We start from the raw sequence: 10,613 nt of genomic DNA, 5'->3' as shown, positions 1-10,613 counted from the left end.
AGGACTGAACGAAGATCATGCCTGCCTGGCGAGACACTGATTGCTTATTACTATGCTACAGAAATCTGCTTCAGATATCTGAATGAATTGTGTTTGTTGTTTCCAGTTAGGAAATTCTCCAAATAAAGACTTGGCTTGTAAGAATTTGTAAAGCTGAATAATCTCTACAAACTCGTATCAACCAATCACAAGTGACCTGTACACAAACCCACCAATCTGCCTCTGCTGTGTTTCATTCAGTAATGGGCTCTTCTAGACTCTAAAGCTCACAACCTGACATGGGATTTGTGACTTTGATAACGCACTTGAGTGCCCTCCATTTTTATTTGTTTGCTATTTTATTTTATTGTTTTATTATTATTATTATTATTTGTGCGTCTTTATTCCTCATCATTATGATTACTGCATACTGGTCCTTAAAAACGATAATAAGTTACCTAATATTAAGTGAACCCTGCCAAGATAACAAGGAGAGGTCAAACTAAGCAACAGGTGCAGGCGGACAAGATTATTTTTTATTTTTTATAAAGAGAACATGTAGATACAGATTTAAATAATTGTTCAGCCTGTTCAAATATTCATCTCAGTTAATAAATCCATCATCCATCCATCCATCCATCCATCATCTATTCATGCATACATACATAACTTCAAAAGGTAGTCAAGTGAAATGGTTTTCCAACAGTCTTAAATGACTGCCTCTTGAAGCTCATCAAGAGAATGCCAATAGTGTGCAAAGCAGTAATCAGAGCAAAGGGTAGCCTTTTTGAGGAAGATAGAATAAAAAACATGTTTTCAGTTATTTCACTTTTTCTTTTTTTATTAAGTACATACCTCCTCATGTGTTCATTCATAGTTTTGATGCCTTCAGTGAGAATCTACCAATGTCAATGGTCATGGTCATGAAAATAAAGAAAACACATTGAATGAGAAGGTGTGTCCAAACTTTTGGCCTGTACTGTACGTACATTCATCCATCCATCTATTACTCAGTTCATCCATCCATTTATCATCTATTCATCCATCTATGCAGCCATCCATCATCCATCTATTCATCCATCCATCCAAAGTTTGAGCCTTCCTTTGAGACTTGACCAGAAATATGTCCTTTATTTCGAAAAAAGGATGCGTTTGCTTCTTCAGCTTCTTCTTTGGCGGTGTATGGCAGACTGTCCCGTTGACTGATTTCTGTAAGGATCAGTACGTCACGAGTCTGCCTTCAGCTCTCCCAGTGGGATGTTCCCAGAAAACCTCCGGAGGGAGTTTACCAGGAAACATCAGCATCAGATGATCGAACCACTTTTAATGGCTCCTGTCAATTTGGCGGTATAGTGGCTGGTGGCTCTACCCAGATGGTTAATCGCCTCTCTTTGTCTCTAAAGCTGAGCCAAGCCATCCTGGGGAGAAATCTTGTTCTAGCTGCTAATATCCAATATTTTTTTTTCTTTTGGTCATGATCTAAGTCTTGTGACTATAGGTGAGATACTGGAGCAACACCTACTGGTCTATCTCTTTTTCCATCTTCCCACCACTCATGAACAAGACGAGAGATACTTCAGCACCTTTGCTTAAGGCCCAGTTGTTTTCCAACCCCATAGGGAACACTTTTTGTTTTGGTTTTTCCACCTGGAGTTGGACTCGGGCACCCTCCTGGAGCCTACTCATCCGTGAGTGCCTGGTGGTCGAGACTTGGCTTAAGGGGTTTAACTGGGCTTAACCGAAAAAGGCAACAGACTTGGTTAGGGACCTGGTGGACTGGTGTCAGTCTAGTCTTCAAAGATCACCTTGATCTTGCTTTTGTTTTCAGCGGGAGGCTGCAATACAACAAACGATACTAACTATACGTATTCAGAACTACTTTTACCATTCTAGGCGCAGTAGAAAACAGAAGCTGACAGGCGCACTAAAAAATGTTGTGACAGATATATAAAGGGGTTTAGCAACGGGCCAGAACTATTTATTAGGCGTGACAGTTTATCTAATTCCATATTTCTCAGCATCTTTGAAGAAAATAAAGCAAAGACACTTTCTTCCTGCTACAGTCATCATTTTCAAGGTCAGAAATTCAGAATATTCTGTCTTCCACAGGCAGTCACAAACAATAAGACTCCTCAAACACCGTCAAAGTCTTTCTTTACTCCCTCTCTGAGGCAGCCAGGTGACCTTTCCTCCTGTGATGTGTCAGACTCACCCGAGGGCTTTGTTCTGCCGTACCACCTGAGGTCTTTGCGGGAGCGGATCCTCACTCCCCGTGTGGGCTGCATTATGTCTGGCAAAAAGATGACACAAAGGTTTCACCTCTGTGTTTTCTCCTTCCCCTTTTCCACGTGATGTTTAAAGGATTCGTCGTGTTTTTCTCTCTCGCTCTGGTCACCGCATTTCCTCAAGCTGGGATAAAACATAAAAGAAAACAACAATTGAAGGGAGGGTGCAAACTTTTAGGGGAAGAAATGACTATAAAAAATATGATGAATAGGGACAGTGTGTGTACTGGTAGTGAAAGATGATGGAAAACAGAAATAAAAGAGTAGAGAAGCCGCGGTAGAGAGAGGTTACAGGTATTGTGAGTGAAAGGGTGGGAGTTTAAATCCTGTTTTTATGTTCTTGCTAAGCTCTGACCTCGTCTGGACAATAAAGTCAAAAAAAGGAGGGGTGCAGTTCTGATCTCAGTCAGCCATTAAGGGCAGAGACGGGGCACGTCGGGGATGGGGTGAGCAGAAGAAACGAGAGGCGATGAAAAGAGGATGTGGTTACGGCAAGCCGAGGTAAAAGAGACCTGGAGACGGCTGAACTGGACCCACAAACAGTTTGTGGGCGCATGCAGGATAACGATGTTTGTTTCCCTGTCACAAGGGCTCTGATTGGATGAGAGATTTGTTGTCCTTCCCTAAGCTGCCCTTTTTTGCCATTCATTGTTGACTTTTACCTAAAAGCAAGCTTTCTTTATTTTCTCCAAGAAATGTAATGAACTGGAGATGTCTTACCTCCCTTACCATTCTTTCAGTTAACGCCATTGTTCAAGTACAGCATTGATCCACCTACGTAGCTGTATAACAGTTTTGTGTGCTAGCTAATAGCTACCCCAGGTCTGGCTTTGATGCTCCAATCCAAGAATTTGTGCAAATGTGATGGGCTTGTCCAGCGGGGGGAGGGACGGTCAGACGAGCAGTTTGATGGGTGGATCAGGATTCGTCATTGGGAATGGGACATTCACCGTGTTGCATTAGGCTTTTCCAGGATTTCACATTTCAGAAGCAATCAAAATGATTCCTTTTTTGACAACGCATTTTTTTTAATTGGTTACCATCAAGAGCCCTCCAAGTAATATGGCGAACATGCTCCAGAAGTCATCTCTTACCCCACTTTTAAGAATCAGCCTGACACAAGACTGCTGCTAACTGGTCTTAGAAAACACAAAAAGGAAAAACTGGTGACATAGTAGTGAAGAGTCACCCTTTCACACGACTGTCTGTTTGAAAAAAAAAATAACTGCTGAATCAATCACAGATTTTAATCAATCAAGATGGCCGCTAGTCAACACAAGACAACATAAAAATGGCTGTAGCTAAGAGCGGACAGTTTGTGCAAGATTCTGGGATTCTGGCGGGATTTGGTGTCTTACTTCCTGATATTTGGACATCTCACCTCTGATTGGCTGACAGCAATGCAACACTACCACAGACTCCATTTATGTTGCAGCGTTGATGTTTTAACTCCACAAACAACACAAGCCTTGAGGAGTTCTGCTGAGTTGCTAATGCTAACTGTTAGCTTCTACTAGCTGACTCGTTCTCTGCTTTTCCCGGACACTAAACCAACAACGGCCTGTTGAATGTGAATAACCATTTCTCCCTTTTTACATCTCTTACAGGCACTTCTTGTTCAAGACGTCATCGGGGACCACCCCTCTCTTCAGTAGCTCCTCCCCCGGTTACCCCCTGACGTCAGGGACGGTCTACTCTCCGCCCCCTCGCCTGCTACCCAGAAACACCTTTTCTCGCTCAGCTTTTAAGCTCAAGAAGCCGTCCAAATACTGCAGCTGGAAATGTGCTGCAGTGACGGCCATCGCAGCCGCTGCCCTGCTGGCCATCCTTCTGTCCTACTTCATTGGTAAGGAAGCACACACTGAATAATACTCATTAAATGAACTGATGAGGAGTGAAATTTATTTACATGGCCAATGGATTGCTGAGATTTGAAGGTTGTCAGCCTTTGAATGAATTCAACCTCAGCCACAAGACTTTTTCTATTTCAGCTTCAGGCCAGTTTGTGTCGTGCCATCCTGCAGTCGTTTGCTCTTACTTTTACCTCCCACGCCTAAACAAAAAAAAAAGTGTCAAGTTAACAGCGGGCTGTAAACACCGAGCCGAGTCTGGGTGTGTGTGCTTTGTCACTTTAGACTTCTGCTGCTCTATCAAAATCAGCCTCAGCAGACGCCTCGGCCTGCACTCGGCGCCAGTAAACAGCCAGTCAGACAAACACACACAGCGGCACGCTAAGGGCTGTTCCTCTGAGCAGGTATCAGTCAAAGTGGGAATCCTAACGCACCCAGCAGGAACGTGGATGTTTTTCACTGATCTGGAGCCAGCGTGCGATAGTCAGGGATGGCAGAAGCCGAGGGAGAGAGAGAGATTCTGATGCCTGTCTAGCTGCAAATCTGTGTGAGGAGGAAGAGAATGTGTCGCTTTGTGTGTGTGCGTGTGTGTGTGTGTGTGTGTGTGTGTGTGTGTGTGTGTGTGTGTGTGTGTGTGTGTGTGTGTGTGTGTGTGTGTGTGTGTGTGTGTGTGTGTGTGTGTGTGTGTGTGTGTGTGTGTGTGTGTGTGTGTGTGAAAGGAGGCAGATGTGCCACTGAGCCCCTGATTGGCCTCCTACCCCTGAGACCAGAGTCAACAGATGGGTGGATTTCAGGAATCAGTGGCATCAGCAGAAAGAACAACCTCCTGTCCGACTCCACATGCATTATTAACACAAGATTACATCATTTATAAATATGTTTATATATTTATTAATACATTACAATCCGTCCTCCTATCATGTTAAGTTGGTGGTGCTCCTGTGCCTAAACGTGTGTGTTTGTGTGTGAGATGCGTGGCGTCTCGCAGTGCCCTTGAGAGCGGTGCGCGTCCTCCAGAGCACATCGAGGCCCCTCCGCCCGGGGCGCACAGACAGATCCTCTCCCTCCTGAGCTTCGCTCGGCCACACGGCTCTGGACAGCCAGAGCTGCAGGGGGAGGAGAGGGACAAGGGCCGCCTAAAACCCAAAACACCCTCATGCATCTTTTTTTGCACTAACAGTATATTAGCTAATGATGTTGGTTTACATCAGAACATTTAAGTATTATAATTAAATAATGATCTTATTAGAGAAATGATGAGGAATGTGTGTTTCTGAGACTAATTGGTGCCTTTGGTCAGTTTTTAACCGTTGCGTGACGTTGCCAGACAGAGCCTTTCTATCTTAATAATTAGTGATATTAGCTAGTCAGCCAAACGAGTTGATTAATAGGTGTATTTATAGCACAAACAGGACTGCTGTTCAAACAGTTTTGCATATTTAATGGGACTGAGTGGATCCTGTACTTCAGGCTCCTCTTTTGTTGTACCCGACGAAGATTTACCTGCAAAGCTAACTGGCCAAAATTCAGAGAGCCGGAACAAGGCTGAGATGAAGTTGTTGTTCTGTTTACTTCTGCTCGCCGTATCCGGCTGTGGGGAGAGGTTTTTGCTCAGGTGTTGCGTCTGCGCTGAACAGAGCTGCAGCGGTGCTGCCAAGCCTGAAACCCTTGTGTTTACCTAGCTTTTTGTAGCGTTAAGCGTGCAGTGAGTTCACTACTCGTAGGGGGGATTTGGTTGTACCCTGTTTGTGCGTCACACACACGTGTGTATGCGTGGGCCCGGCAGCCGCTCGGGGGGATTGTGCAGAGCACCCAAAGCCGTGCAGCGTGAAGAGGACCCCTCTGAGGCATCCGCCCAGGAGCCCGCTCATAAATTACACCAGGACACATGTGCCTGAGCAGCACTTTTCTTTTTGCGAGCGTGTGTGTGTGTGTGTCAGTCCTCCCTCCTCCCTCCCCAAGAACTCACTACAAGGCACGCACACCGCGTTTGGGTTTTTCTGGCTCATTGTGTGGCTTTCTTTTCTCTCCTGTTTTTTTTTTTCTCACAAAGCACAAATAAAGCTTCAAAAATTGCCCGACAGTCTTCTAGACACACATGCTGCGAGTCTTTTCCACGTGCTTCAAGACAGCGACTGACAACATGTCTTTGAAGCACTACCCTTCTGTTAGAATGGAGCCGTGGGACTGAGATAAACATGCACACGTAAACACAACAACTGTGAGGAAATAAACAGTCAGGTGCAGGTTTGGGTTTGTGAATTTCATCATTCTGGATGTGCTGGGCTGGGTCTGCTGGTGACATTCAGCGAGCAGCATTTGTGAGAGTTTCCTAAACGCATTGAAACATTTTTAAATTCTTCATGCAGTTTGTAGGAAAATGTACAAAAATTGCAAAGTAAATATAATTTTGTTTGGCTGCTTTTTTTATTGTTGAAAAAAATGCATTTTGGCAATAAAGGTTGTGTCACTGTAAAGCCTGATGACCTTACAAGAGATAACGTGTGTATTCGATTGAGCATCTAAACGTGTGGCTAGAACCCCAAACACATCTACAATGTTCTCCCGCTGGTATTATTCTGGCGTGGTGGATTGGACGATTACACTTTCTGTCATTAACAGGAAAAAAACTCAATTTTGGGCCATTTTTGGACTCTTCGTTTTACAGTGTAGCATGTAGAAGATCCATACGCAGCCACAGCACCTGCGGTCCTCCTCGCGTTGGCCACCAGTCTGGTCACATCCCTCAACCAGTTGTTTTTACTTATTTTATTTATTTTTTCATTCTGTATTCAACAAGAAGAGTCCCCGTTGAGATTTTAAAACCTCATTTTCAAGGGAGTCCTGGCCAAGAGGCGGCAAAAGTTAGTCACGACATGTTTCAGTTACAGAGAAACTAAACATACAAACTTATAGTTGCAAAACAGGGAATTTGTCTTTCAGTCTAGTGTTAAATGTGTTCTAGGAGATGTGAGCGAACGGAACACAAGGTAACAGCTGACCGTTTGAACGCAGACTGTGAGGTTACGGTTCTCTGTGAGATTAGTTTACGGATGTAGGTGGGTAGTAATCCAAGCCTTAAAAAGGAAAGTGTACCAATGTCCCAACATTCTGGTGGACAAAGAAGGCCGTCCCACTCGAGAATACAATTCACAATGATTGGTCAGTGGTCTACAGTTTGTGGAGGTCAGGCCAACTGCGGCTCAGGAGGTAGAACGGGTTGTCCAGCAATCTGAAGGTTGCAGATTCAATCCCAGCTTTGAGCAGAGAATGCTGCTGTTGTGTCCTTGGGCAAGACACTTAACCCACCTTGCCTGCTGGTGGTGGTCTTTCCTTAGTGTTTGAAAACAACATTAGCTTAGTCTTGTCAGCATTGAGGACCAACTTCCTCTGCTGAAGTGTTGACCTCGGTGGGGGACGTTCCAAACCAGTAAATGACTGTTTATCAGGATTAAAGTGCATCCAACCATTTTTGGCCTATTTCATTAATATACATTGTAGCACTACACCGGCTTCACCAGGCTCCCCCACACCACTCAGACCACACCGATTACAAGTTGAACTCTTTATTAGGCTGTCCTGGTGTGACCTATGCACTCCCAGTGCTCATCCCGGGTCTCAGAGCCATCAGACTCTTCTCCTTTCAGTCTCCCCCTCCGTCTCCAGCGTCTGTGCCTATGAAGCACCTTCTGCTGGTTGGCAATCAGACTTAGGTGTGCTCTGCCATATACAAAATGAATAAGAGGGGTCCCAAAACTGAACCCTGTGGTACTCCCTTGTGGACACTCAAAAATGCTGAGGACAATCCATCCCAATTAATGCACTGAGTTCTGTCCTAGTCTGTGAACCATGATATTGTTTGCTCAGGCAGTCCCAAATAAAGAAACTTATGTTTAAAAACAGCATGGTCGACAGTGCCAAAGGATTTTGACAGATCAATAAAAAGTGATGCACAGAGCTGCTTTTTATCCAGAGCAACAAGTGTGTCATTGATCACTTTAGTATGGGGGTATTCAATTCCGGGCCTGGAGGGCCAGTGTCCAGCACGTTTTAGTTTTAACCCTGTTTCAGCACATTTGATTTCCATCAGCAGGTGATTAACAGGCTTCTGCAGAGCCTGATGAGCTGCTGCCCAGGTGAGTCAACCCCGGAATTAAGTGTGTTGGAGCAGAGAAACCACTAAAACGTGCTGGATGCCGGCGTCGGTACCAGATCGGCTCGGAGTCCTGCATCTGCAAATTACGTCACAGTGGATGTTTGGCTGAACGTAAGACTCACGGAAGTTACGATACCACGTTTGTAAAAGTTACGTTAGCACGCTGACAATGAAGATTTTGATTGGTCTGAATGAACTTACAGTTGTGGTCGTAGCGGTTGTAGTCCTGTAGTCCAAAAATCAACACTTTTCAGAGAAAATATGTTTGAATTTCTAAAGGAAATGTAAAATAAAAACATATATATCAACTGAAAACCGGTGACCCTCAAAAGCTCGTGATTTTGATGAAACGGCAAAAAAAATAAAATAAAAACTATTGAAAAGACAGCAAGCAACTATTGAATGAATGAATGAATGAATGTATTTGCATAACAACTAAGGAAATATGCGGACAAATTCCACATTAATACATACAGATATGGCTTCACCTATAAGAACTGTTGTGTTTTGGGGCAGTCTGATGTTGGTTTTTATGTAGTTTCCCATTCTTTAATTCAATTCAGTTCAATTCAAGTTTATTTATATAGCGCCAAATCACGACAAGAGTCATCTCAAGGCACATCACATAATAATAATTTACAAAACAAAGATAATATATTGTTTTATTAACAAATTACATTTGTAAAGAAAACATTTAGGTGGAAACAAACAAGAATGTATTAACAAAACTGCTGATGTCTTTCCAAAGCTTAAGCGTGAGAGCCGAGTGGATTGGCCGTAATGTGACGTCATCAGCAGGCGCAGGACCCCGAGCAGATCTGGTACAGACACCGACCCTCCAGGACCAGAATTGAATACTACTGCTTTAGCAGCTGCAGTGATGGTGCTGTGCTTTTTTCTGAAACCTGATTTCAGACTTGAGAGAAGGTCGTTTGAATATAAAAACTCTTTAGATTGCTCACTCTCCAAAATATTTGCCAGGACACACAGATTAGATACCGCTCAGCAATTAGTTAATAGAGCTGGGTTTCTCTTTTAGTGAAGGAGTCACACAAGCAGACTTCTGAACTGATGGTGTTTGTTTGTTTGTTTTTGATAGAAAGGTTAAATAGAACTGTGAGGCTCTGCTATGAAATCAGCAGCCATGAAAATAGGGTTCCAGTGAGGGTTCAGTCAATCCAATTCAAGTTTATTTATATAGCGCCAAATCCCGACAAGAGTCGTCTCAAGGACCTTCACATAATAAACATTCCAATTCAGGTCAGTTCATTAAGCCAATCAGAAAAAATGTTTCCTATACAAGGAACCCAGCAAACTGTATCAATCAATTGCAATCCTCATACTATGCAAGCATTTAGCGACAGTGGAGAGGAAAACTCCCTTTTAACAGGAAGAAACCTCCAGAGAATCCTGGCTCAGTATAAGCAGCCATCCTCCACGACTCACTGGGGATGGAGAAGACAGAGCAGACACACACACACACACACACACACACACACACATACACACACACACTAAACATATATGGTTACATTGTGATTTCTTAGTAAATATTCTATTTGGTGAGAGATAAACTTTATTGTATTTATCCTAGTGGATCTACAGTTAAACGGGTAAACTAGTATTAGCACATCCAACGTCAGAGAAAGCAAAAAGTTATTATCAGGAGAGGGAGAATGTTTTAGTGGTTAGCAGCAGTGTGCTAGACGATGGCCCCCTCCATGAGGCCACCACAGCTCAGCAGAACATCGTTGTAGCTTCTTCTGGGGAAAAAAACACTTAGAGAAAATAAAGTTAACAGCTGAAATGGCAGGAAATAATACAGTTAAAGAGCAGATAGTAGAAGAAAGTAGTAGAGTGTGAAAAGTGGTCAGTGTGTCCTCCAGCAGTCTAAGCCTATAGCAGCATAACTACAGAAATAACTCTGGATAACCTAGCCTTTTAGATGGAGGCATGTTGGAGGCAGGACAAGGGAGAGCCGTCTTTACCGACTGTACACTCCACCTCCTCTACTCCCCCACTTGTCCTGATCAGTCTAGTGCATGCAGCATGCCCAGGATAACTACAGAAGACAAAGCAATGACCAACAAAACAGAACGGTCCTTTCTTTTGGAGCACATCTGGAACTCATCTCACACCCACCATGAACCCTTCTCAACCTTTGATCAATCTACTTTCTACGTGCCAGAAATCACTTTGGGAGAGGCTGGAGACCAAATTTTCAAACAAAAGATGGTAGACAGTTCCATAAATGTGCCACCAGTATATTATAATCCATCCGTGTCTGTAAATTAATACGATTTCAATTGAAATTTTGTGCATTTTCTTGCATGTTTGTGTCTC

General features: G+C 43.6%; 1 protein-coding gene across 10 annotated transcripts in view; it reads left to right on the top strand.

Annotated features, from left to right (window-relative positions):
• Positions 1 to 10,613, top strand: part of tenm2a (teneurin transmembrane protein 2a) — a 374,562-nt gene that overhangs the window by 305,826 nt on the left and 58,123 nt on the right. For all 10 annotated transcript variants that reach the window (XM_054738553.2, XM_054738565.2, XM_054738550.2 and 7 more), the window contains one exon: positions 3,872 to 4,110. In XM_054738553.2, the coding sequence (XP_054594528.2) occupies positions 3,872 to 4,110 (239 nt within the window). The remainder of the gene's footprint in view (positions 1 to 3,871; positions 4,111 to 10,613) is intronic.

Source organism: Nothobranchius furzeri, chromosome 2, assembly GCF_043380555.1.
Source record: "Nothobranchius furzeri strain GRZ-AD chromosome 2, NfurGRZ-RIMD1, whole genome shotgun sequence".
NCBI classification, from domain to species: domain Eukaryota; kingdom Metazoa; phylum Chordata; class Actinopteri; order Cyprinodontiformes; family Nothobranchiidae; genus Nothobranchius; species Nothobranchius furzeri.
This window is presented reverse-complemented; position numbering and strand designations above follow the sequence as displayed.